This window comes from Contarinia nasturtii, unplaced genomic scaffold, assembly GCF_009176525.2.
Source record: "Contarinia nasturtii isolate CC-2019 unplaced genomic scaffold, AAFC_CNas_1.1 Cnas_scaffold_993, whole genome shotgun sequence".
In the NCBI taxonomy this organism is placed as follows: domain Eukaryota; kingdom Metazoa; phylum Arthropoda; class Insecta; order Diptera; family Cecidomyiidae; genus Contarinia; species Contarinia nasturtii.
In genome coordinates, this window is record NW_022198340.1 from 2,781,941 (window position 1) to 2,809,561 (window position 27,621).

The following is a 27,621-nucleotide window of genomic DNA, read 5'->3' on the forward strand; positions in this document are numbered from 1 at the left end:
TTTGGTTGTCACATCATAATGATGGTTCAACGAATACACTGGAATCTTGTATTTTCAGCCAATTAATAAATATGTGCTCGGTTTTAATCGGGATTGTTGTATATCTTCGACATCGTCAAGTTAATGAAATAATATCAAGCTATGACTACATTGAAAATTTTGTAATGATCGAAAACGAAATTTCAACGTGGTTGGGTTATGGTAGTTCATTGGGACTAAGTGTAGCGGCAAACTTCCATCAATTAAACTCACCTATGGTTTATTATATCGGTGGATTCATCTGGCTCTCTTTCGGAGCTGTCTATACTGTATTACAAGGCTACGTTTCATTTTACATTTCTTCATATATCGCATCAAAATACATGGCTTTCTTAAGGATGGCTGTTGGTTTCCTATATGCATTCTTCCTTTTCGCTGCACTATCATCCAGTTGTGCGGTTGTTCGTTTTTATGGCACAGCTGAGGATTTAAAGGAGTGCACCAGCTTTGACGCTTTATTTAAATGGATTGCGGCCGCATTTTTCAACATATTTTTATTGTCATTTTTAAGGGAATTCGCAGACATATAAAAATTCTAACTTTTCGATGTGAAAGAAAAGCGTACAGTGAGACAATACTGTTATTCGAAAGAATTTTCAATTTTTTTTATTTATTAAAGAACACATCTTTCTTTTTTTTTCATCACATAAACCATAATCGAATGGAATTATTTTTTATAAATATTTTTTTATGCGCAAAAGGCCACAATTGACATATCTAGCGATACCTGCAAATTCACAGCTCGTTGATGCAGTATTATTAAATCCATATGACTTATATTTTAATAAAACATTTAAAAAAAACTAATCAAATAATCGGTAATTCATTTGCACTGAAATACTTGTGATTTTTTTGCCATAAATAAAAAATCGAATACTGAGACAAAATAATAAATAAATCAAACTATCTGTTAGTGCTGCGATTGGTTTTGGTTTCTTCTAGTTGAAATTTGGTGAATGACAAAAATACTTGTTCCAGCGACGTTTGACTGATTGAATAATCTTCGATGTGTAGAATTTGTTTTGCTTTTTCCAATAATCCAAACATTGATGACCATTTCATTTTGTTATTTGGTGGCACGTAATATGTTAAAAGACCTTGATATTCCTCTCTGTAAAAAGGACAAATTGAGGGTGTGTTCGAATTTGAAATTCTCTGCTTTGAATGCACTTACTTTAGATCGGCGCCAAAGAAGTTTCGTTCTATAAATTCCTTGATTCGAATCACCTTCAAATGTAGCTGATTCTCTATATGAGTGTCGCCAACGGCAGAATCGATACTAAATCGGTACAAACAAATATATCAACAAATTAAACATTTGAGCAAAATTTCAGTTTCAAAGTTCATCCATTTCATATTAAGAAACGTGCAAAAAAAATCTATCTAATACTAAGTGCGTTTTTTTAAACTAAGTGTTTTATGTGCAGCAAACAATAAAAATCTTTACCTTCCGTTGACACTTCTATATTTTATCAGTTCTCCAAGAACATCTTCAAAACTTTTACTTTATTAAAAAAAAAAGCCAAATACGAGGAAAAAAACATATAAAAGCCAAAGAAATCAAACGTTTTTCATGCAAAATGGAAATTTAAAAGAAAGCTCACGAAAAAAGCACGCAAAAAATCACTATATCTAACAAATAAAAACTTACTCGTAATCAGTTGTTTTCTGCACTTTAACCGTAAGTAAAAAGCCTTTCGAGAATTTGTTCTTCAAATGTTGTGTTGATCCAAGACATTTGAATTCCCCGTTTACCATAATTGCCAGGCGCGTACAAAGAGCCTCACATTCCTCCATACTGTGGGATGTTAACACGATGGATTTACCTGTACCACGAACTTTCGAAATCATATTCCAAAGATTCCTTTGATCACAAAGTTAGTAAAAGTATAAAAATTATTAAGTTATTATTATTTAACATTCTTCGTCTTAATAAACACTCATAAGATATATATGCTAAACCAAATACACCAAAATAATCCATGAGCAATTATTTTTTAAAAAACTTACCGTTTGGCACCCGGGTCCTATGTAAATTTAAATTTAATATTATTATTTTTTAAATTAATTTTATTTTGAAAAACATCTTTTTAGTAAGAAAAACATCTTAAATTCGTTCCAAGACACATACCATTCCTTCGTCGTATGAACCAATTTCGAAAAAGAAGTCACGATCAATAGCGAACGCACAACCAACGTGGGTCGGTGTACGCAGCGGTGACGCCAAAAAATTATGACATTTTAGAATGGTTAAGAGAAAATAATTATAGAATTGTTCGTTATTGTACTCACCAGTTGTTGGTTCATCTGTAGGAAATAAAAAGGAGAAGAGAATTTATAAACATTAAAAACATGTATTCAATTGCAAAGCATCACAATCTTACCCAAATAAACTAAAACCGGATTGCCGATCAGAGCAACAGCTGTACTCAGCTTTCTCTTATTACCACCCGAATATTCGTCAACTCTTTTGTTAATATGTTTCATGAAATTCAATTCGTTTGCTAGGCGTTCAGTTAGTGCAGGTATATTTGTTGGATGAATTCCTCGCAGTAGCGCAAACAGTTCCAATGTCTCGGCACCAGTTAAATCTTCAAGAAGTGCATCGAATTGTGGACAATATCCGATTACTTTATGCACCTCTGGCATATTTGACTTCAAACTAATGCCCCGCACATATGCTTCGCCATTGGAAATTCTCGTGTCACCGGTAAGCATTTTAAAGGTTGACGTTTTACCAGCCCCATTGACACCAAGCAGGCCAAAACATTCAGCTCTGTTGATTATTACATTGAAAATTGAACATTTTTTTCTTGTCTAAATTTGTATTTAGAATGATTTGTCATACCTTTTAACTGCGATGGATATTTGGTTGACGGCCAAAAATTTACCGTAAAACTTCGAAAGACTTGATAAAACTAGGCTGTGTGTTTGTAAATCGTTCATGGTCATTCCGTTGACTTTTCGTTTTTCATCGTTGACATCATCATCAATCTCTCCATCTTGTGAGATTGGCGGTAGTTTGCGTTCAAAGAAGCTATGGATGAAATAAATCACACCAGCAAACACTCGATATTCGATTATCAACAGAATTAGCAGGAAAACAATTCCCGTTACAAACATATATGTTAAATTTCGACCAATTCCCGGCTCTTTCCAATCATATACCCCGGTTTCTGCGGATGTTTGAATAGAAACACACATTGAACACATATTTTTATTGGTAAAATGGTGAAAAAAAACTTACGACAACATTCTTTGACCAGTTTGCACAAGAGATCGCGATTACAAATGGGCCATTGTTTGCACTTTTGATCACAAACCCGGTTCATTGTACTCATTTGATTCAAATTATTCAAAGTACTGCTCAGCGAATAGTGTGGAAAAGCGAGGAAACCCCATTTTAATGCGTTTGCGGTGTCGGCCAATTTAAATGCCGGAAATGACATTGCCATTATTACAAAAAAGACGGTGATTCCTGTAGGATAACGTGAATTTGATTCTATTAATTAAAAAAAAAACAACAATTTGATGCTGGTACTTTACCTGTGAATATGAAAAATATGGTCATTCGTACAAAACCGGTGGATGGAATTGAAAACATAAGTGACGCAATGAATGTCAATGGTAGCATGGAAAATCCAAAAACGACAAGTGAAATAAAAGCGGGCGTTAGATCTTCAATAGTCGACCAGCCATCCTCTTGAAATGCAATTAAGGTGATCACCAAAATCAACGCCGTTAAAATATACGTTGCAAAATCGAATATAAACGATGTTATCCAAAATGTTGACACATTCAATCCGCTGACAAATTGCAATAGTTTTGCCTTTGAAACTCGTTCTTTGATATAGAACATGATATAGAATGATGATACGAATGCCATTGCAAATGAAATATTTGTGGCCAATTGAAAGCCCATATTATTTCCAGCCATTAGCATTGACATTGTTGATTCTATCCGGAATGGCAGTGGCCAGTTAGTGACTTCAATGCTATACTCCTGACCAAGAGTAGATTTCAGCATTGCATTATGAATCAATCCGAGTGACAATGCGGTTGTATGGAACGGTTGATTATTAAACCAACCGATAATTTCACTTTTGTTATTCAGCGATAATCCGGCCAAATACTGCGAATTCAATCGAACAAGAATCGATTTTGCCAATACCAAGAAATGCTCTTGAATGTCGGTTTCAAATTGATCGACTTGATGGTTGGAGCCTTCATTTTCAATATTTTTCTGATACTCCGTGAAAATGCTCTTTATTTGCTGATTTGGAAAATCTTTTACCGTTTGCAGCATAGTGACCGTTTTCTCGTATCGACTCAATGAAATGTCCAATTTCGGTAGTTTATTATTTTCGGCCATCATTCGAACGACAAAAACGCTAATCACAATGAATGTAATTGGAATTAAATTTTGCAAAAAAAATAAAACCCAACTGCGTATCCAGCAATAATATCGCTTTTTAAACATTGCCAACCATTGATTCACGATCAAATTAAAACCGCGCATTGTTGGTATCACTTCATTTGATACTTCCGCATCGATCGTCATCGTACTATCACTGTCACGATTCATTTTATAGTTTCCGTTCATTTCACCGTTTGCTCGACCGGACGTCAGGTGGCTCAAGTTTGAATCAGATCCGACTTTGAGAAAAACTTCTTCTAATGTGGTCAACGACACACCAAAGCTTGCCAATTTCAGTGTTTCTTGGTTGTCTTCCAGTTTTTGGAATAATTTCTCGAATTTATCAACATGCTCATCGGGCAACGCGTATGTCAATTCACTTGCAATGTCTTCTTGTATCTCAACTTCAGGAATATAATTGCGGAGTAAATTCGTCACATTTGTTGAATTACAATTATCACTTTTAACGCAAACCAAACGATAGCCCGTTCCAAATCTTTTCTTTAAAAAGAATGAAGTGCCGCTACATTTCAGTTCACCATCGGCCATAATGGCGATTCGATCACCGAGCACATCCGCTTCGTCCATGAAATGCGTTGTCAATAGAATAGTTCGACCTTTTTTCTCTTTTTGTAACAAATCCCAAAGGGCACGGCGCGCCGCTGGATCCATTCCTAAACAACAACAAAATAAAATAAGAATTAATCATATTCACGCATTCATCTGCATATAAAAAAATTTCTCTTCTTTTATTTTTTTTGACTGAAAGATTCAAAAATTTAAATGGTGAAAAACCGATCGCAGTCAATTGTTATTTTATTTTTTACCAGAAGTAGGTTCATCGCAGAAAACCACTCGTGAACGTCCACACAAAGCGACACCAACCGATAATTTTCGTTGCATTCCACCCGATAGAGACGATGACATCGCATCTATCTTTGGCTCCAATTCCAATAGTCGAACATATTTTTCCACTTCCACTTGTACATCTTCATTGCTCAAACCTTTCAATCGACCATAAAATTCAATATGTTCACGCACCGTCAATTCATCGAATAAAATATTGTGCTGTGGACATAAACCAATTGAACTTCTTGCTTTTTTTAAATTCGAACGAATATCATAGTCATTGATAATTGCCGTTCCAGACGTGGGCGGAAACATTCCGGTTAACATTGACATTGTGGTCGTTTTTCCAGCACCATTATGACCCAGTAGTACCGTTATTTGATCGTCAAACATATTAAGTGTTAATCCTTTACACGCCACTTTTTTGTTGGCATACACTTTACGTAGATTTTTCACTCTCACGCCAGCTCGCCGATTTGAAGGGTCCGGTTCAAAGTTTAAACGAATTAAATCGGCATTTTGTTGATTTGATGTGCCTGAGCTGTCTTCAACGCCAGTGTAGTCGGCAATGCCACACCAAAAGTCAGCCGTAAATGGAAAATACCATTTCTCTGGCACTCCATAATTTCCGGGCAACACTTTTTCAACATACAAGGCAATTAGCAGATAGACAATGGATGTTCCGAGCATAAAAACCATGGTCATACCAACGGTGAGGGTGTCATCGACAGTGACTGGTCGCCAGAAATTCGACCATTGCAACCCTTCGCCGGTTCCCTCAAATCGTAGAATCAATTGAAATCCATATGCCATTGCTGTGTTCGATGAAATGCACGCAATTAGCTTTGACCTCAACGAGAGTTGAACATAATTTTGTTGCGTAAAAGAGAATGGCACATACAATATGAACCATACAAGACCAGCCACGGCCGCCGCTGTATTCGCTTTCGAAAAGAATACACTCAACATGAAACAATATGTTGTCATTGATATGCTGTAGACAAACAAAAATACCCAAATCGCCGTCCAATCCGAATTCGTGAACACTGCAACTGCCGACTCGAACATGGGTGTCTAAAATTTAACGGATAGTATAATTTGTTTTATTGATGATTGAAAAAATGCAAAAAAAAACTATCTTTATTACCTTCAGCAATGCAACGATACAAGTGATAGAAACCACCATAAAAGTCATTGTGCGTACGAACCAACTAGACCAATGCAACCATGATGGCAAACCCATGATTTTCATTGCTTCCTTAAGCTGTTTCTCTTTTTCGATTGCAATGAATCGTACGGTATTGATGGTTGGATAGATGAAACTTAATAGTATAAAGAAGCTTACAATTGTCTCTAAGCCTTGCAGCAGAACATCGAAAATATATGGCGGATATGGATAGCGTTGCATTCGAATTTTTGGCAGTGTGCTATTTTCACAATTTTCCGTGCTACATTTTAGCTGAGCAAATGAACGTGCGATGGCATCTTGTACGGGTAAAAAACCTTCTTGATAATAAAATGGCATTCCGCCGTAGTCTTCTTCACGGGTTCTGGGTCCACCGGTCGAAAAAAGTGGATACAGTAAATTTGTATGCCAGTTGAATATCAATGGTTCAGTTACTTTTGGTGTTCGACTTTCACTTGGGAAACGTAATTTGTATGCGAGCTTCTTGGGAAGATCTGTAGCATTCTGTAAATTTTGTGTTGACAAAAAAAATTATTCATTTTTAAAAAAATCAAAAATTCTTGTTCAAAAAGAAGAAAAAAGCTGATAATTACAACTGGTAAATCAAATTCAACTCCCGCTACAAGCTCGCGAGTAAACATTACAGCCTCGATTTCGGCCGAACTATTCACAGCCACAACACCTCCTTTAAGCTCTAACAAACGCGCCGTTTCTGTCATTAGTTCTGCCAGTTGCCCATTATCCGGTGAATATACCAATGCCCATTCCTTTACATGAATATCATGATGGGCCAATTCTTCCGAGCTGCCCATTTCGAATTGGAAAAATCAAATCATTTTTTAATTTTATCTTTAATAATTCAGTAATTTTATTATTCAAAATAATGAAGAAAACTACATAAGTTCAAGAGAAAATGTGCAATCGATATTAAAATAATTGGTGTATTAGTATCGGCTCGTGCATCTATACAATGGTGAACCGTTTCAAATCAAGGAAATTCGGTTAAAACGAATCAAATTAATTGCTATCTGTACTGTTAGATCAAATCAAATAATTAGTCATATTTTTTTATGTGATTAGAATACACCAAAACCACCCATTGTTTCGATGTTATTTCGAAAATGCATACCTTAGCAAAAATTTGAATTCAAACGAATAATCGGTTCCTTCGCTGAATGCCGCAATAAAAGAGAATAAAGTTCGAAATTATAAATGGTGTTCAACATTTTGAAATGTACACACAGAGAAAAGTGTGCGCTACAAAGCAACTAATACTCAAAATTAGAGTCATGCAATCAACAACGAGTTTTTCCCTGATTGACGCTATATATGGAAAGTACAACAACAATAATAAAAGCGCTGTGTTTGGTTCAAGGTCAACCAACGCTTGCGCTCTCTGTTTCTCTTCTCTTACTCACTTTTCGCTCCGTCAAACAAACGAATGACTAAACAAAAAAAAAACGCTTTGTAATTGCATAAATGCCGTCACACTGACCCAAGTCATATTAATTGCTCTGGCGAGCAATTCGATATACTTCTCTCTGAACGATTTATTTGATTTTTTTTCGGTCAATATGAAATTCAAAATGCTGCAATCTCAAAAGGTTTTCTTTTCTCTTTTTTCTATGAACAACATGCTGCGTTGCAAGGTAAAAGATCTGCTGTATTGGTTCGAAGGTAAATTTTTTTGACTTGTTTTCATTTGAGAAATACTAACCGAAGTGGCTGCAAAGTACTGATGTCAAATGATTTGTAAATGGTTTCGTTCGGATATAAATCCGGACTCACAATACTTCGAATTAGAACAAGAATTACACTGAACAACACTGGCACCAAAACCTCGACAATGGTCTGTACTTTGTGACGATACTGTAGCAAGAAATTTTTCCACATTAACAGACGAAATTTATCGAAATTGCTGGCCATTTTTCGATCTACATGCATCGGTGGTGCGACATTCGTTCCCATATTGATGATACTGCTCTCGTTATTTAATGGCTCTGTACAATCATTGGTGTCAATTGACGTCGATGCTGTTTTACTATATGACGGTGATAAACTACGTCGATTCCTATTACGGTTGTGTCGTTGCTCTTCCTCGTCTCCGCTATCCCCATTCACTTGCTCATAATCTAAACACGAGCAAAGTACACAAAACGTTATGAGATAAACAATGTTTTATTTAAATAATGCGTAAAAAATGGAAATTAATGTAACTATTTATACACTGATTCACAAACTAAAAACAAATTTAAAATAACAACCTATTGTGGATTTTTTCGCCATGGTTTCTTTTTTTTTGTGTGAAAGAGTACGTGATTTGTACGATGTAAACAGCAATCGATAATCCAATGAAACAAGTGAATCAACAGAACAAAATCGAATTTTATATCATTTCGAACTAAATTAAACACATCAGTCGAACCAAACAAGTGCTTTGAAAATTTAAACTAAATACGAATCTATCTCAATGCGAATGCAATTATTTTTTCCACAATTTTTTCTTTATTTTTTATTGCATTTTTCACTAGCAGTTGAAATTTAATCAATAAAATATGACATGCTACAGTACAAATGATACATTCAATCGGCTGTTTGTTTGAAAACACGTTCATAACAGCCGCTTGTTATACACAAACTAAAGTGGCGAGAAGTAAAACCATCTTATGCTTAGTTGAGAGAGTGAGACTAGTGTTCACGACAACGTGGAATGTGAATGAATAGCAATACAAACAGCATATGTATGTATGCAAAGGTATGGGAGAAACGTCAAAAACCGCATATGTACGTTGTATACAAACAAATCAACTTACATCTATTATGTAATACTATTCTCACAACATACGACCAAACGAATCACATGACTTCGCTCTCTTACCGGACGGTGATGACAACAGACAAAACACTGAGAGAATCAAAACGAAACTGAATGCGAGCAGAAAAACATACAATTCATTCCCATGCGATTTATGTTTGGATATATATCAGCGATTCAAATCAATCCATTAAAATGTCGTTTTTCGCTACCGGTCGCTTGACTATTATATCTTAATTGCGCAGATTAAACAATTGTTGTTTTTTTTTTCCATAATGAATATGATATTTTTTTCTATTCTTTTGAACATAATAGTAGTGTAGAAATGAAATTAAACAAAATAGTTTGGCCACAGTAGCCGCAAACTATTGACGCATCAAGTTTCTTGTTTTTTCCTGTATTTGTCATCATTCATTTTAGCTAACGTCATCTTCGCAATGTTTGTACAAGATTTGTCGATGCTTAAGCGAGATACTATTCTTAGAATTGTGCATTTCACACATCTTCAATACGAGAGATCCGCTGTTTTTATTACACTTGCTTGTTTTTACAATGTAGTGCACGTGCACTTACTTTCATGTAGTTCATTTTTATTATTCCGTAATAATTCATAAAATGCATAATGAATAACACTTTGCAGGATAATTGTTATGTTACACATGAATATTTATTATTTTTACTTTGGCGTCAAGTAGTAAGTTAACGCTCAAATCGATAAAGTAACCTTTTTTCCAATCGTCTCGTTTTTTTTCTCTCACAATTTATCAAAAGGTCAAGGTTTGTTGCGTGCACATTTCTATTTTAAATAATTAATAGCAATGTTAAATTTAATGTTTGATTTAAGAACTGGATTGTTCATATAAACAAAAATGGGCTAGATTTTACTATATTTTTATATTATTGTTTAAACATTGATCACTCTTAGTTCGCCACTTGCCATTTGTAACCAATGTATATTCTCGGTATCTTTTCATTCTGCTCGCATATTACCAGTTCAATTTCAATAATTACAAATGAACTCAAGATTGAAATAGAGGTTGAATGAAATGAATATGTTCTATTGTTTTAAAAAAAAATTGAGAAAAATTATTCCGGGTGAAATACAGCAATTATTTATCATGAGAAGATAGAAATGCTGCATATTCACCTTAATTTCTTCAAAGCCACTCCTTTCAAATTACTTCGGAAAAGCCTAGCTCTTTATCGATTTCACATTTTCAACGTAACATTGACGTTTTTTTATTATTCACATTGATCACTCTCAACTGATTATTAATAGATCCATGTTTTGTTATACAATAAAAGTGTCTTCTGTTCCTTGGAAATATCGAGCAAAGAATGCATACTTTTGAGATCTTAGTTTGATTTTTTAACGAGAAAGAAATTCAATACAATAATTGGCCATTGATTTTATGACTAAAAATGGGTCGATGGAATTATTCAAACTGATAATAAAATCCCAATTTGAAGAAGTGTTACAAACTATGATTATTGATTATAAATGTTAGCTAACAATACTGAAAACCATCAGCTGTGTTCCATCGTTCGTTTTCATGTTTAAATGTGTAATTGATGTCTGTCCATAATAAAACCGTAATTTATTTCGATATCTTTTACTCAATTTGTAATGCAGGAACATTTTTAGATATTCGATAAAGCCACTTGTTGTTATGTGGTGTAATCACATAAATCATGAATGAATGAGAAATGTTACCAGCACTTGGCCATGACCTAAATTAAAAAAAAAAATGACGTGTTCAGCATCATCTCTAAAAATTAAAACATAAAAGTAAATTCGTTTTCGCTGAAGGCTACGAAATAGTCATTCTCTCACTGCAGTGTCACGCTACAATCGGGTCGAGCGTTTGCTTGTGACCAGGGTGAGAAAAAATTGCAGATCATATTGAAATCGATTGCACTTGCAAGTGCAAGTGTACTAAAGAATTACAATTTTTTTTCTGTAAAATGCGTCGTTTGTTCAACCGTCGGGCACAGTTCTTATCATACGTGTATAGTTTAAATCAATATATATCAGTCACGAGTTGATAGTAGATGACAATTAGCTTGACTTTTGTTTACATAGTGCTTTTATTTTCCCAAATCGATTCTTGCCACTGTTCGTGATGAGCTTTATCAAACACTTGACTCATTCAAACATAAAATTTAATTGGAAAGTCATCGTTGTATCTTATATTAATAGTTCATGTGCTTGTTTCATAATGAATCATTTATTTCACTTTTGAAATGACAAAAATGCACACTTTTAGTTTGAAAGGATAAAATACACACATTCATCACAAACGGAATTTTCAATCGGAATTTCCGAACAGAATTTGAAACATGAAATGTTTTATCAATTTATTGGTGACAATAAGTGTTTTTATTTATTTTTATTTTCAATGCGATAAGAAATATTATTGAATTTGTATGAAAATTGTTTGCAAGTTGCAAGAAACAACGAGAACTCATTTTATTTTAAATAATATTATGGCATATTATTCATAGAATGAATGCATCAAACGATGGAAATTATCGAATGAACTATCAATTGAAGGTGCACATCATGTTATCTGAATTTTAATATTTCTCTTATTTTTTTTTATCTTTAGTCAAATGTCAATACAATAAAAAAGTAAGGGAACTGGCTCATTACTCAGTTCAGATATTTCACTAGTTCATACTTAATAAAATAGATTATTTTTTCAATTCATTTGTCGCAATAAATATCAAAAAATGACGAAATAACTATCGTAAATCAAAATTTGTTATATATTTTGCCAAGTTTTCAATCAAATTCAACCTTTAGTTTTTTCTATCGACTTTACCATATATTTTGACAATTTCTTTCTTCCTCCCAATTCATTTTGAAACCAGTTATTACAACACTCAAATGTGAATTTTCAATTATTGAAATTGGTCAAAAATATTTGATTGTATCAGTGTAGATTAAAAAGTTTTGTCGATCGATTGGCCATGATGGGAGTATAACATGAAAATACCGATTTTATACTTGTATTATGCCATAGCCACCGATTCAAATTTATTATATGTATATTTTCCCATCACTCATTTTTAATGATATCTCCAACTAATTATGTCCATAATTATATTTATGAACTTGAATCTTGGTATATTCATGAACCTCAATCTTTGTGGCTTGATATTTTTAGTTAGCAAACGTTCAGTTTACAACTTAAAAAGAAACAAAACTGATTAAAAGTATGGTGCTTTCGCATTGAATTGAAATAAATAAATAAATCTACACTTGAAATTCGAAACAAATGGCCAACAAGCATAAAAAATTAATCCATATAATAATACGAGTAGTTTAGACTTTGTTAAATGAAACAGAAAAACCGCCATCTGTTCTGATAGCACGATTCAATGACATGCTCGCAGACACCGCAGGAAATTCCCAAAATGTATGTTTTATTCAATCGAAATTTTGTGAGTTCTTTACGATTTATCGACTGATGTTCTCCAATAGATTTCATTTCACTTTGGGTGTGATATTTTTATGTCTTTAAAATGAAACTATAAAACTTTAATTTTATGTTATTTTATATTTAAACGTTTACCTTCAAAATATTAATTGAATTTAATCCGTTTCGAGTGAAAAGCTGATGATTTATTTGAATTAAGCAATTCAAATGGGTTATTTTATTTAAAAAAATCAATAAGAAAATGATAAGAACTATATCCCAAGTGAAATTACACTGAAAACTACTGAAAATATTTGCGACAAATAAATCGAAGTGATTTCTTAAACTTGAACTAGAGCACTGAGTATTGAGCACTGGCGGCGGTCAAAAATATATAATTGCCAATTGATAATGTCATACAGTGAGTATATACGTGAATGCCATTGCGCATGCTCGTGAATCTACCGAACCAAAAATATCTATGTGTTTCGATCCGACACTTCAAACGCACGTGGATAAAGGTATACATCGATAAAAATATCGATACATATAATAAGTTGCATGTGTTTGGTCTCGGTTTGATTTAAAAGTATAAACAAATCGTAAGTATTCTAATAAAATAACCTCATATACTACTTCAAAAAGATTCACATGTAAAGGGGGAAGCGCTTATCTTACCACAACTATGCCCATTTATTATAATTAAATATCACATTAGATTAAAGCGTATTAAGTGCTTTTGAAGTTGCACTTAATTGCTTTTGTGTTCGATGCAGTGACTCAGTTATAATTATACTTATAATTTCAAGCACAAACAGAAACATTTTCATAAGCAGCACTAATCTCTGAAATTCAGATTTTGAACAAAATTACCACATCGTTCAACACCTTAAATGATCATTTCATTTCAATCTATATTAAATTATTTGAAAAGTTTATCAAAGTCTTAGTACCGGTAACCATTGCATTTCATTTCTTCAATTCTAATTCTTCGACAAGAAAACACATTTTGTAAAAACAGAAACAAAAAGGTGGGATCTGTTTCGAAATTACACAAATGTATCACATTTACTGTGTTCGTATCATTTTTCTATCTAACTGAAACGGAACACATTATCAAATTTTCAAGAGAAGTATGGGAATAAGAGTTAATAACTGATCAATCAAGTTGCAAATTTTGATCATTTGTGATTATGATAAAGTGATAAAGAGAATTTATAAAATATTTTCTATTTGGTTCCAAAAAAAAAAAAAATTACTTAACAAAACTGTAACTTTCAAAACTGTGTGTTGGAGCAAAAAGAAAAATGTTTATTTCTGAACAGAAAAATAGAATGTGAATGCGAAAAACAAAATCTCTTTTGAAATTATCTGTATTACATTTAGTTTGCGTAATCTTCAGTTTTCTTGAGCGAAAGTAAATTTGCGAACGTTTCCACTTGTGAAGGGTCGCGCCTCATACATTATTAGCATATTATTATACATGTCCTGGCACACTGATGCAACCAATTCCTGTAAGCCATCCTTTTTATAAATTTCAGCCAAGTTCTTCGCACATTTTTCAAATGTAGTTTTATGGCTGCAAAATAACAAAGGTTCACAAATCATAACTATACAAAACCATTTGGTAGTTTGTTTTTTTAATGAATTTACCTTTCAAAAAGACTATCACTATAATATGTTGTTGGATTTTTTGTATAATTTTCTTGAAATTCATTTACCAAATTATTAATTTTAGTGCCAATTTTAACTATAGCGCTGAAAAGAGAAAAGCAATAGACAATATATTCAAAAGTATTTCAATATGTAGAAGATTTGTTGATTCAACTCACTCCTCTTTCTTTAAGAAATTCGGTACTAATTTTGACATTTTAAACTTGGACTTGACTTGCGTGGAACCCATACATCTGTACAAAAATATTCAAACATTTGCTTTATATTATCTATACGTAAAGCTTACTTATATTTACATTTTCGTCCAATCTTCGATGGTCAGATCTTTTTTGGCATTTTCAATATAGCTCACATCAATTTCGACCTTTGCCACATTTATTATAGAGCTTACAGAAGTGGGATAAACGGCTTTCAGAATTGAAATATAAAATTGATAAAATGTGCTCAGATCTTTTTACATAATTAATATTCAAGATTTGAATATTTCTTCAACATTTTCATTTTAATTTCAATAAAAATGAATTAATTGATGGGTAATATTTAATATTTGTACAAACCTGGTTTTTTTGAATTACCCTATTACAAAAAGGGAACGAAAAAAAAGAGTAACAAATAATGTAAACTTGTAAAAAAAACTTTCATCTCACCCCAAAAACGACCGATATTATACACAATATTACAAAAAGTTTCAACATTTTTTTAGGTATTGGTTAAGCTTCAAAGTTTAAAACGCAATTGAAAAAAAACTGTGAGTCTTCACAAGTTTTTATATTTTTCGCTGGAATTTAAATAATGTTTTCACATTTACAAGATGTTCTTCAATTTTTCAAAAATTTAAATAATATTATTATCATATTGTTTACGAATAAAACTTACCTAATCATTAGGTTGGTTCAATTTTCAGCTGGTTATATTGAAAATATCTGGTAAAATACGTACGCACAGAAAACAAGTGAGATGACTTGCCATCTAGTTTTCATTGTATATTTCTCTGTGTTTAAAATAGCGTTTTTTCACATTTCTTAACATTTGGCCATCAGAAACACATGCTAACGTTATATTCGTCGATTTTCCTTTTTTTCAGAACGTTTTACTATATCCAGTCTCACATTTTAATTTGTACCAAAAATCGAACCACCCTATAAGTAAGGTTGCAAATATCAAGACAAATTCACATTTGGATATTTGGTGTATGTTTTTGAATATTTTCATTCGTAATTCACTTAAAATTGAACACATTTTTCCAAAGTAAATGACGCAAATACAATAAACACCTTTTAAAATAATGTAATTAAATGGAAAAATGTTTATAATTTTTATTTTCTTGCGAATGTGTTTCAACAAATATGGAATTTACAGTTTTAGAACTCAAAATATATCTTCATAAACCAAAAACATAAGCAGACAATTATGAAAACCTTTTTCTATTCTTTGCAAACAAATTTTTTTATAAAATAATTTCTTAGGAAACTCGATATAAAAGTTACATGAAAAAGCGCATCAGTCCAAAAATATAACAGCATCTTCGGATTTGGTTTCTTTTCTAATTTCATACATTGCCATTGTCATCATTATGTTGATTTTATTCAAAAGTGGTAATCTGCTATTCTCCACCGACATTGTTAAAGTGATATTAACATGAGGCGATACAAAGTCATTGTACACTTTGTCGTCAATTTGACATTTGCCCTGAACGTCATCTGTGTTAATGAAAGTGAGCATAACACCGTCTATATTATATTTGAGGGCAAGTCGAATTCGGTTTATGATCGAATGTGTATTCTGGAAAACAACAATGTTTCGCCAAAAATCAATGAAATGATGTTTCTTTTTTGCCAGTGCCATACTGGCTTCAGAGTCATAGAATTGAATCCATCCATTTGCTTCATTTGAAATAACATCACACAGCTTGTTGTATCCCAAATAGTTTCTGGTTTTGAATGCAAGGTCGAAATTAACTCCTCCAATGTTGAATCCGATGACAATTTTCGATGGAAAAACACCCATATCGAGTAAATCTCCAACTATGTTTTCGATACGTTTAATGCCATGCTCTCTCAAAGCATCGCTAAGATTATAAGCTTTACATCTATCATCAATTGGATATTCTGGTGTAAAGTGTACGAAATCGAAATTATTCGATAATATGGGAATGTACATGACGTCCATGTTCATCGTTTGCTCACTAACCCTAATTAAAAGCAGTGCTCCAGTAAATCGTAAATAGTCACCCAATCCTTTCACAAATAATGTGTATTCAGTCAAATAAATACTGAAAGAAAAAATAATTATTTAATTAAATTCATTCTTTGATGGAATTTTGAACATGATTGGTGTCTTACTTTTCTTGTGCATAGTTCCAACTCAAGTCCAATCCCATAAATTCTGATGTCATTAAGTAGGTGTACGCATTCCGGTAAAATTGTTTACGTTTTCGCTCATCCGTTGCCATTTGGGAGAAGTCAATTGGCATACTATTTACTCCTAAACAAATCTAGGGATATAAGATGTCGTTGAAAATTTTACACTCAAAATCCATGCAAATTGTTTGGCAATAAGTTTTCAATACCGAATTAAGAAAGAAAATAGGAGTTACCTTCAAATTTGGGTATTTTTTGCGAATTGTAGGCAGCTGTTTGAATATCAATCCATCAGAAGTCGTATTGAAGTAGTCATTCGAGAATTTTGTTGATCCTATTGAATTTGTTTATGGTTTTATAAAAGTTTTAACATTTTTTGAAGAAAAATTCAGAATCACTCTTTTTTAAGGTAATATACATTTGGACCTTTTTCAGCAATTACTCGCACTAGTCGTTATAAATATTTCTCTCGTTTACACATTTTTCTTCAATAGAAACTGATTGGTAACGACGTCTGTCCATATTTTGCTTAATATGCAAAGATTTCATGTGTACTTGAGAAAAACATTAAAAGCGTCTAGTCTGAGCAGATCTCAAATGAGCAAATAAAAGCGAAATTTTTCAGTTTACCTTCTTTTTCAGCATTATAATGATCCATTTCGAAATAAATGAGATGTGTGCACAGACTCAAGTCATGTTTTGTGAGGCTATATTCGGGATTTATAGATCGTTCGGCCACATTACAAATTACAACCTTTCCGTGCGATGTAATTGAAACTATATCCAATTAAATGTAATAACAGAATTAAAATCGATCAACAGAGAAACGTTTGTATAAAATACTTACGCGTTTCAGTCGCTTCTAAAATTAAAACACCGGACAAAATCGTTATGAAAATGCACCACATGATTGATGTGTGACGAACCAAAAATTCTATCAAGAATGAAACAAAGTCAAAGAGAAGAAATTGTTGTGACCAACTCGAAGTTTAACGGAGAACTAAATGAAAAATTTATAAAAAGAGGTGAAAGAAGGCCGGCAAGCTGCTAATGATGCATAGTAATTAGTACGTTGACCATAATTACATTGTGTCTGCCCCAGTGGTGCTGTAGGTCTTTAAGAACTGTTCTTATCTCGTTCATACTTACGATAAACATACGCAAACTCACCTTTTTTCAAAAGACTTAAGCATCAAATCTACCTAAATTTGAATGTTCCTTCATTTAAATATTGGAAATTCTTTCAGTTAACTTTGAAACTTAGCATAAAACCCTAATAAAACCGAAAAAAAGTAAAAGTCAAAGTCATGACTTGGAATACTTAAAGGCTCTTTCGCTTCATTTGGATATAAGTAGTATTTTTATTCGAAGAAATTTGAAACAAAAAAGTATATACAAATGTTTGTTCGATTTGAACCACTTAGACGGTGAACTGTTTGACAAAAAAAATACATTGAAATGGGATGGGTATGAATGAATACTGTTTAAAATTAAATGAATGTTTGTCCACAACGACTCGCACAAAAGCTTAGGTACAATGAATAGGCACATAATTATTTATTAAACACTATTAATTTATCTACATCATTTCATCTTTAAAAAGTTATGCTAATTAAGTACACATTTTAAGTTTGCTGTGCATCGACTTTTTTTCGGCAAAATAAATGCGAATTTACAGCATATTTGTTGTTTAAAAAAAATACTTTCTTAAATTGGAATTGAATTTATTTGGAATAAAACTTATATTGTTGGCTGGAATTGATTTTTTTCTCTTGCTCTTCTTCTCTTGAGTCAAATCATGTCTTGTCTTCATACGATTTCTAATGAGTAGTATCTAAAAAAAATATTCAAAAATGGCTGTTTTGTGCTCTCAAACGTCGTATATCATTAGCATCCCAATTTTAGCAAAAATTAATGAATTTTCGCTATTTCTCTTTCATTCCTTCTCACTGCCTCAACTATTAAAACTGTTTCTATTTACAAAATTCGCGAACCTAATATCGTATAATGATCAACTAATGAAACGGAATTGTTGTTTCTGTCTTTATTTGTCTTTAATCTAACTAACACAACTAACTTTTCCGAATGAAATAATAAGTAGGGAAAAAACTCTATATGCTAAATGACATTATTTCTAAATATGAGAGCTATTAATCTCGACTTTAACTCTAGTAATACAGCAATACTAAATCTAAATTTCACATTCAGTTCAACTGAAATGAAAAATAGAAGATGTTAAGTAAAAAAAAGTAAATCGTAGTAAACGTTGACGTTTTAGACGATACTTGATCGGTATTTTAAATTCCTGGTAATTGTTTGGTTGCAAATCGAAATTCGGTTTCGATGGGGTCAGATTTTCGATGCAGACGCTGTGATTGCGTTGTGTGGTGATTGAGCGCCATTTGATTGTCCATGCTGCTCTCGAATGGTGACTTGTGTTACAAATGGACCACGATTTCTCATACTGCCACCATGTGAATTGGGCGACCGATATTTTAACGGCGACTGACCGTTGTGAATTTTTCGTTGACTTCCATTCAGCGCTACATGATGGTTGAAATTGGATGTTGGTGGCGTTGTTATATTTGGATTGTAACTGCCGATGCCGCCATTGTATTGAAACGTTTCGTATTCGTAGTAGGTTGACGTTGGACGCTGATGATGACTATTCAAATCAACGGTTCGGGTTGATCGTTGCGAATGATAGTGTTGATGCCGCCGACTGTAATTTTGGTACATTGGATTTTTTTTGTTTTGGTTTTTGGAGGATTTACATTTCAATTAGAATTTTTGTTTCTTTTCATTTTGATTTTTATGTGTTATTTGTTTTTAGTTTATTGCAATGTTATTTTCTTTTGCTGCAAACGCAATTTTCTAGATATATGTGACACACAAAACAAGTTTTTTTTTTTTACAAGAAAAACATATAAATGTTTGTTTTATGAGGTTATGAAACGTGCGGTGCATAAACACATGAAATTACGCATAAAAAAGAAAACAAAAAAATATGAGAGTTAATTGCAAACATTAATATATCGTGCTTGATGATTATGAATTTTATTTAAAACAAAATAATGGTATCAATTACAAATTTATAATGGGGGTGGCTAATTTGTTGGTTTTTTTGGAATGATGAACAAGGAAAAAGTGAGAAGGGATAAAAATGTTGTTTGACTAATATCGCCAAGGGATTGTGATAAAAACACAAGAATCGATTCGGTTTTATTTTCTGTTTAAACGACTCACATTTATTTAAATCTAAATACCAATTACTAATCTCCATGCAAATATGGAATAAACGGTGTTCAAGAGATTTTTCAATTGACAAATGAATTAAATAAACATTTTATTCTCTTTACGATTTTTCTAAAAACATATCGACATCGATAAGAATGTCATCTATTTCAATTCTAATTCGGTATATGGCAAATGGTTACATTTTTAAAACACACAAAATTACATGTATCTACTGTTTAATATAATACGAATGTCAAAATGGACTGAACAAGAGGTTTGAAAAGTTTCAATTAAAAATTTGTTGCTAAGCTTTTATTTCATTAACAATTGATCGATTCTTTGCGCGGTCAAATGCTAAATACGGTAATTGATTGTGGTTGTGGTGGTGGTGTTTGATTGTGCAAGGAATGCTTGAGTGTGTGTGTGTATGTATGAACAAGATGTACTACGGGAGTCTAATTTTCAAACTAAATTTTGATCCAGCAGATTGTGTTGTATTAATGGAAGTTACATTTACCTTTCCTCTTCGACCTTCACCCTTTGTTGCATTACTTGTAGACGCATTTGCGCTAATGTTGATTCGGATAATTGCTCATTTTGAGGAGGCGGACTGTCGTGCATTACGTGTGTAAAAGTTCAATTTTTTTTTGGTTTTGTATTAAAAAATGTGGGTTAGATTAAGAAATATCGAATTAATTAAATTGATTAAATATACGATTGATCAAAACTAAATTTGGCAATTTCTATGGTTAAACATTTAAGAATTGTGTGTATGTGTGTTTGTGTGTGTGTCTAATTGAATTTTCGTTAGAAGTTAGATCGAATTGTTGTGTTAATTTTTAGTGCTTTTTTATTGGTATTCGGTTAATTATCAAGATCATCTACGTTTGTAGTGCTACTTATGTATTCGTCAAATGTGTAGAAAATGGTTGAACCATACCTAATTTGTTGCTGCAATTCATCGTAGTTAACATAGTGCGAGTACCGATGATTAAATACGTCATTCTGATGAATTCCATTTGATGATGCGACCGGTATGCCAACAGCAACCGGTGGTGGTGGCTGATAATTTGGCGGTTTGCCACGACCCGATGCATTCAATCCATTCGATGACAATGTTGACAATTTATTTTCTTTGTTCGACGATTTTGACGGCAACGTAATATTCATGGTTGCATTCGGATCAAATGAATCGACCGCTGCAATGCCATCTTTTCGATGTTTACCGAAACGGAACATGTGTCCAATGCCACGCAAAATGCCTGGTTTCTTTGCACGTTTATTTTTGCCCTCATTCAAAGAGCTCTGGAATGGACCGTGACGATTCATGAAACCGTCATCATGTTCGTTTGATGTTGTGTTTGCATTTCCTTCGAGTATCCAATGCTTTCGCGATGCTGTTTAACAAAATTGAAATTTAATAAAATACATCTCGAAAATGATTGAAAATTTAACATACGTCTTTCGACTTCGGCACGAACAAATTCATCTCTGCCTCTGCCTCTGGGCGTTCGCAATGCCGATGGTCCTCTGGGCTCATCGGACAATTGAATTTCTTGTACGATTGTTTGAAGCGATTCCAAACTCGACGATTTTTTCATACCAAGCGATGGTCCCAGGTCTGTGATACGATCGAGGGCCTCTCGGCTTAGGTCAGAATTTTTCGAAGTATTCTTCACGGCCGCCACAATTGATTCCATCGATCCAAGTGTGGCTATTGTTTTTGGTCGAGCACGACGCTCACGTTCTTCACGCATCTTTTTATTGCGTTGATATGTGTCAGTTTCCTTGGCATCGAGTGCGGCATGATGCTTTTCTGACATACTGCGTCGTCCAATGGCATCCCGATTGAATGGATCAACCGGTGGATTTGTTTCCAATGACAATTGGCTTGAGTATGTTGTTTCGCATGGATTTGGTGATGATGGCGATATTGGTTGCTTATGTATACTATGGTTCGAATCGTGCGTTCGATTCAGTGTTGCGTCCATATTGAAAATACTGAAAAATTGAATATTCATTAGATCTGCACCTCGAAGCAAGGTTCTTTAGTGATACTTACGGTGCTAATGGTTCTTGATCGTCTTCGATTAGAACCGAGTTATTTTCTTTCATCTGCATTGGACTCCATGTATCATTTGTTGCCATGTAGTAACTATCGTTGCGTAAACCACTCGATACAGCCAAGTGTGGCATTCCGTTTGGTTTTTGGTTCACATGATTTACAACACCGCCAGTTAATCGATCCAGTACCGGATTGCTCCATCTATTTGAAAAAAAAAAAAAAAAAACATTGGACATTTCATTTTTGTGTCTACTAGAAAGGGTTTTATCTCAAAAGAAAAAAATACTCACCTGTTCATGGATCGTTGTGAGCTGGAATTGCCATTTTTCATGATGTGCATCGATTCGGTGTGGTTGTTTTTGTCGGGACTTAAGTAAATTACTGTTTTTCCCGATTGTTCACTAGCACTTGATGTTGAATTATTGCTTAGTTCGTGCGCTTCGATTGTACTGTTTGGCCGGATGATACGGCGTGCTACTTGTAGTGTGATCATTTTTGGATATTTTCCGGGAAGATGTACCATTGTTTTGCGAAGCGTAGCCATGGCTTCAGCATTCGATTGTCCGAGTAACGAAACACCGTTTACCATCAACAATTGATCGTTCATCTTGAGTCGACCGTCACGCGATGCAGCTCCACCTTTCAATACACTTTTTACAAAAATGCCCAAATCACCGTCGGTTCGTGAACTATTGCTTTCATTCGACGAATTTTGTGAACCAGTTTTTCCTTTGACACTAACGCCAAGACCTGCCTTTTCAGTATCATTCACTGGAATGTGAAGTGTGAGTATTTCACGATTGCGAAACGAAAACGAATGATTTTGTTCACTTCCCTAAAGAGGAAAATAAATTGATAAGAATTTGTTTGGTGTGTATTATCAAATCGGCTTACATTTGACGATATCGATTCACGGCAAATCTCTTTCAGCGGGGTGTGCATGTTTGTGTTTTCATCGAATGATGTTGATGATAGATCGAGTGACTTCTTTGCCGACTGCCTTAAAATTGGTTTCTGCGGTAAAACGGGTGGCGGTGGTTTTGGTGGCGTTGTTTTGTCATTTTCTTGTTCGCAATTGATCTGAAAAGAAATAAATCATTTAGTAAAATTATTTTGTATCGAATATATTTTTTGTTCGTCGACTCACTTCACTAATGACGTCTTTATCATCCGATAATTCGCTGAGATCCTGTTGCCTTGAAACGACCAATCGTACGGTCGAACCGGTTTTTGTGGCTCGCAGTATTTCCACAACTTCGCTTTGTGACTTGCCAGTCATCGTAACGTTATCAACTTCAAGCAATCGATCACCGGGTCTTAATCGTCCGTCTTCGATGGCGGCTCCGGCCGATAAAATTTTCTTAATATAAATCAATGAATCACCGCCCGTCTGATGATCTCTTGTCGTCACACTAAAACCAAGCCCCTTCTGTCCTTTACACAATTCAATTTCAATTTTGCGTCCGATTTTTCTTTTATTATTATTTCGTAAGGCAAGCGCATTTGATGACAATGCACCGGGTACTTTGCGTGTTGGCGATGAGTTTGCGGATTTTGTGGCTGCTACTTGTTGTTGTTGCTGTTGCTTTTCCTCAGCTTCGACCATATCGTCAATTTCTTTTTTCAATTTCTGAATAAGATTTGTCGTCTTGATCACACGCATTCTCAGTTCGGGTGCAGCACAATTTTGTCGTAGATAATCTTGTATCGAACTCTCCGATACTCCGATCAATTTAAATCCGTTTATTTCCAAAATACGATCACCACGTTGTAAACCGCCACGTTCGGCCGGACTGTCTTTGTCCACATTTTGCACGAGAAGTCCACCATTTTTCGGATCTGGTATGGCTGACAAGCCCAATGGGCCACGATTTTCATTGATTATCAATAGCATTTTGCCATTTTTATCTCGAATCGATTCGTATGCTTGACCCAATGGTTCGCGTCGTTTGGCCAATTCACGTGGCAACGATTTTGATGTGTACGCTTGTGATGTGGCCGAATTTTGAACTTTTTCCGCTGCATCCATCCACTTGTAACCGTTACCATCACCCAAAAATTGCATCGACAATCGGCCAGACCGTGAAAATTGCGATGGTGTCGTTTCATTATTTGGACTTTTCGGCACTTGCAATTGTTGCTGTTGTGATGGTGATTCATATTGTTGTGTTTCCCATGATGGCGACAATTGACTAGCATTTGTCTTTCGATCATCGACGGTGACGGCTAATAATCGATCCACTTGATCCGTTTCGCTTCGGCACACTGGTGCTGCCGACCAACGTTTTGTTGCATCATTATATGGGCTAAAATTATTCACAATCGGATCATTCGGAATTTCCATACCAAGCTGATGCAGCGATGGATCACTGCTACGTCTGACTTGCAATCCCACTCCGGACGTATTCATTTGATTGGCATCGGTTACCTCAATATGAGGTGCAATATTATTCGTATCAGTATTGGTGGCATGTGTGTGTTGTGAACCGTATTTGGTTTCATTTGGTGGTGCATAAAATATATCGGGACTGCCTGTTCCGACCGAACTACCGCTGGCTCCATCGCCACCGCCTTGTGGTACGCCCGGATCCGGTCCGGAATCTTCAAAATTTGCTACAATCAGCTCACGATCATCGGCCACATCGTTAACTTGATCATCAGAATCGAGTATACCACCCGATTGTGTTTCTAAATGGTGTACAACTGTCCATGAGTCAGGATCCTGCAGATAAAGAAATGAAATCAATAAATATTCGGAAAATTGTTAAAAATAACAAAACAATTGAAATAATCTATATATAGCTTTTAGTGGAAGGAACTTTCGATAAGCAACTAACAAATTGCGCTTTAAATGACCGTATCACATTTGTTTATCGTTTTTTGTTTTTGTTTTACTCTTTTCTATTTCGTCGAAAATACCACATGAGCAATGTCAACAAAGCAGTTCTCATTCTCATATGTGTGTGTGCGGTTTATTTATGCACTTGAAATTATCGTTTAGATGTGCTATCGTTTGCGGAAGAAAAAATTTGTTTGGTTTTGGGTTTTTTGGTTATACCGTGGTCGATGTATCAGCAGCTTGATCCGATGAGCTTCCGCTTCGTGATAATGTCAATGAGTGTCTTTTGTTTAGATATGATGTGTGCGTAATGCCTTTTTGTCGATGATGTACACGATATGTTTGGCGCCAACTAAACAATCCAGTCAATTTGTCGGCCAATGCCGGACATTTTGGTGGCACGTCGAACATTTTTTACCAATTTCTTTCTTTACATATTACAAATCAACACTATTTTGCAAACGATTTTCAAATGAAATCTGATGCGTCGATGAACGTTGTTCAAACTGAAGAAGTACACACGAACAACTGATGATGTACAATCATCACCGTAAACATTGTTTGGATGATTTTTTTTTTTCGTTCAACAAAATGTATGTTTCGTTTCACTTTGACCTCATTTACATGTGATTTTCTGTCTGTCTGTATGTGTATTTGTCTTATGCGTTAATTACACTGGCTGGAAAGATGAGACATGCAAACATGAACATCACTTCAATTTCGAGCATTGTTTTTCTCTCTCACTTCATTCAGGTATTTCTTCAAAAGGGCTTTTTTCGTGCACAATGTTTGCTTTTTTTCGTTTTCTTTTATTCGGTGCGCGTGTAATTAAATTTGCATATATTTCAACAATGGAAGAAAATAATAGAGAATAAAATGTCTTACATCCGTAAGATGAACTTTTCCGCACTGTGATCCACGACATGAAAGAAAACTAAATCTGACATTAGTTTTAGATAAAAATAATTTTCGAAGCACTTTTCTTACAAAAACTACTAAAGATGGGAATTTTTGTATCGGAGCCATGCCTATATGATATCGTAATCATGTGAAAATTTGCAGAGGTTATTTTTTTTCACAAAAAGTTAACATTCTGAAAGTTTGAAGAAATTTCAATGCATATTAAGGGTACTTCCCATACAAAATTTCGTTTTAGAGCGAAAAATCCAAAATATTGTTCGGGAGGTGCCCCTAATATTCGTTGAAATGTCTTCAAACTCTCGGAATAGTATTTATGTGTGATAAAAATAACCTGTGCAAAGTTTCAGCTCATTACGATATCATACAGGCATGGCTTCCATACAAAAATCCAAATTTTTTGAATTTTTTGTATGAAAAGTGTTTCGAAAATTGATTGTATCGCAAAATTAACGTCATATTCGGTTTTCTCGTACCCAAAAACCCCCCAATACACATTTTTGAGTGTTTAAGAATACATTAAATATCACTTTTGGAAGAAAAATTGAATTTTTCCCATGGATGGACATGGGCATCACACCAGACATGACACTTTACCCTGTCAACCAAAGTCGCTCAAAATCTAATGGTTTCTATTCCTCGGCACCCCCAATCATCCTGTGAAGTCAGATTTTGAATTACTTTTCTTGTTTGAAAGTTATCGTGTTAACAAATTTTTGCGTACAGGGTACAGCGTACAGCGTACAGCGTACAGCGTACAGCGTACAGCGTACAGCGTACAGGGTACCACGCACATACATTCGGACATCGAAAAAACGCTAGATTCGTGTTCCCTGGCTCCTAAAACACCCAGAAAACATGTTTTTTGAGGGTGTTAATTTTTCGACCGATTCCAATACTTTACCTTACACACTAGGTGTGTGCGGAAAAGTAATATCTGACCAAAATTGAGATAATAACAGACACACAAGCTGGACAAATAAAATGATCAACCGACTGAATGAATTTCAATTGATTTGGTGTGTGAGCGCGCGTGAATGTGTGCAAATCGACTTCAAAACCAGCAATTGCAAACAATAAACACAATAATTATATAAAAATCGTCATTTCACAACGCCAAACACAAAATTCGATTTTCGCTACCCGATTCTCTTTGTTGCACGTTTAGGAATTGCGTAATCAATGAAAAACGCTCTACATAGTTGATTTTTGGTTAACAAGAGAACAGTCTTTTTTTTCGGCATTTATCATACACCGAACAAAAATACACTAAACACTAACCGATACAGTGGAAATCAGTGAAAAGCAAATGGTTTAATTTAGCACAACAAAAATAAACCTTGGCCAATGGAAAAAAACAACAAAAATCAATACACTTTGTCTGCCAATCAAACTGTATGCGCAATTATCAATTATAAATCGACGAATCGTGAAGTGAAAAACGACGAAATATTATTTCATATTTTGCTGTTCGGAATAACTTTCGAAATATGCACGGGATCAATGGCGATAGTATGTCTGTGTGTGATGATGAAAAATCCGCTACGTCGAAGAGCAAAAAATCCAGACAAAAAAACAGTGTTTGGTTCACAATCTCAAATCGAAAGTCAGATAACTGTCGAACATGACAAGATCTTTTACACTAGTGTAATACACCGAGCATCACATCAGCCAAAACAACAACGGCAGCGACATCGATATAATAAGTCGTATGAACAACCGTAAACACCGACTGATGAACGAACGATTAAGAATACAAATTGCTCGACTGAACCACATTCAGGTGAAAAAACCGACTGA

The 27,621-nt window shown here is 34.2% G+C and overlaps 4 protein-coding genes across 10 annotated transcripts in view; all 4 read right to left on the reverse strand.

Moving 5' to 3' along the window:
• Nucleotides 1-654: 654 nt before the first annotated feature.
• Nucleotides 655-9,110, reverse strand: LOC116343178 (ATP-binding cassette sub-family A member 3). The gene is made up of 17 exons (XM_031771101.1): nucleotides 8,756-9,110; nucleotides 8,209-8,623; nucleotides 7,621-7,662; nucleotides 7,085-7,295; nucleotides 6,453-6,995; nucleotides 5,284-6,379; nucleotides 3,586-5,130; nucleotides 3,287-3,517; nucleotides 2,888-3,215; nucleotides 2,424-2,815; nucleotides 2,332-2,346; nucleotides 2,171-2,175; nucleotides 2,050-2,066; nucleotides 1,691-1,903; nucleotides 1,487-1,543; nucleotides 1,214-1,318; nucleotides 655-1,150 (listed from the first exon to the last, which is right to left on the reverse strand). Exons 1-17 carry the CDS (start codon nucleotides 8,775-8,777, stop codon nucleotides 943-945), a joined length of 5,445 nt encoding a protein of 1,814 aa, XP_031626961.1. The 5' UTR covers nucleotides 8,778-9,110; the 3' UTR covers nucleotides 655-942.
• Nucleotides 9,111-14,012: 4,902 nt separating this feature from the next.
• On the reverse strand, nucleotides 14,013-15,151 carry LOC116343270. The gene is made up of 6 exons (XM_031771252.1): nucleotides 15,050-15,151; nucleotides 14,960-14,978; nucleotides 14,699-14,810; nucleotides 14,561-14,635; nucleotides 14,382-14,486; nucleotides 14,013-14,307 (listed from the first exon to the last, which is right to left on the reverse strand). Exons 1-6 carry the CDS (start codon nucleotides 15,095-15,097, stop codon nucleotides 14,127-14,129), a joined length of 540 nt encoding a protein of 179 aa, XP_031627112.1. The 5' UTR covers nucleotides 15,098-15,151; the 3' UTR covers nucleotides 14,013-14,126.
• A 651-nt stretch (nucleotides 15,152-15,802) lies between these two features.
• On the reverse strand, nucleotides 15,803-18,047 carry LOC116343264 (probable chitinase 2). Its single transcript, XM_031771246.1, has 5 exons — nucleotides 17,610-18,047; nucleotides 17,393-17,539; nucleotides 16,999-17,096; nucleotides 16,745-16,896; nucleotides 15,803-16,674 (listed from the first exon to the last, which is right to left on the reverse strand). Exons 1-5 carry the CDS (start codon nucleotides 17,668-17,670, stop codon nucleotides 15,903-15,905), a joined length of 1,230 nt encoding a protein of 409 aa, XP_031627106.1. The 5' UTR covers nucleotides 17,671-18,047; the 3' UTR covers nucleotides 15,803-15,902.
• A 418-nt stretch (nucleotides 18,048-18,465) lies between these two features.
• Nucleotides 18,466-27,621, reverse strand: part of LOC116343263 (partitioning defective 3 homolog) — a 54,266-nt gene continuing 45,110 nt past the window's right edge. For 2 of the 7 annotated variants that reach the window (XM_031771241.1, XM_031771240.1), the window contains exons 3-10: nucleotides 23,212-24,786; nucleotides 22,959-23,144; nucleotides 22,355-22,899; nucleotides 22,062-22,265; nucleotides 21,459-22,000; nucleotides 20,940-21,396; nucleotides 20,517-20,609; nucleotides 18,466-19,484 (exon numbers count right to left, since the gene is read on the reverse strand). In XM_031771241.1, coding sequence (XP_031627101.1) covers nucleotides 19,112-19,484; nucleotides 20,517-20,609; nucleotides 20,940-21,396; nucleotides 21,459-22,000; nucleotides 22,062-22,265; nucleotides 22,355-22,899; nucleotides 22,959-23,144; nucleotides 23,212-24,786 — 3,975 coding nt within the window. In that variant the 3' untranslated portion in view covers nucleotides 18,466-19,111. Of the gene's footprint in view, nucleotides 19,485-19,587; nucleotides 19,637-20,516; nucleotides 20,610-20,939; nucleotides 21,397-21,458; nucleotides 22,001-22,061; nucleotides 22,266-22,354; nucleotides 22,900-22,958; nucleotides 23,145-23,211; nucleotides 24,787-25,122; nucleotides 25,755-27,621 lie in introns of those variants that run through there. The other 5 variants (XM_031771239.1, XM_031771238.1, XM_031771244.1 and 2 more) reach the window with 5 other exon arrangements.

Excerpts from the sequence above, each read along its gene's own strand:
- LOC116343178 (XM_031771101.1), bottom strand. The coding sequence starts at position 8,777 with ATGGCGAAAAAATCCACAATAG. Across the intron at positions 7,296-7,620 it reads GAATTCAAATTTTTGCTAAG|CTCGGAAGAATTGGCCCATC; the intron begins GTATGCATTTTC and ends CGAAATGGGCAG. Across the intron at positions 6,996-7,084 it reads TTGAATTTGATTTACCAGTT|AATGCTACAGATCTTCCCAA; the intron begins GTAATTATCAGC and ends CAAAATTTACAG.
- LOC116343270 (XM_031771252.1), bottom strand. The coding sequence starts at position 15,097 with ATGTTGAAACTTTTTGTAATATTGTGTATAATATCGGTCGTTTTTGGG. Across the intron at positions 14,636-14,698 it reads ATCGAAGATTGGACGAAAAT|ATGTATGGGTTCCACGCAAG; the intron begins GTAAATATAAGT and ends ATTTTTGTACAG. Across the intron at positions 14,308-14,381 it reads AGTGATAGTCTTTTTGAAAG|CCATAAAACTACATTTGAAA; the intron begins GTAAATTCATTA and ends GTTATTTTGCAG.
- LOC116343264 (XM_031771246.1), bottom strand. The coding sequence starts at position 17,670 with ATGTGGTGCATTTTCATAACGATTTTGTCCGGTGTTTTAATTTTAGAA. Across the intron at positions 17,540-17,609 it reads TTTAGAAGCGACTGAAACGC|TTTCAATTACATCGCACGGA; the intron begins GTAAGTATTTTA and ends AATTGGATATAG. Across the intron at positions 16,897-16,998 it reads AAAAATACCCAAATTTGAAG|ATTTGTTTAGGAGTAAATAG; the intron begins GTAACTCCTATT and ends TTATATCCCTAG.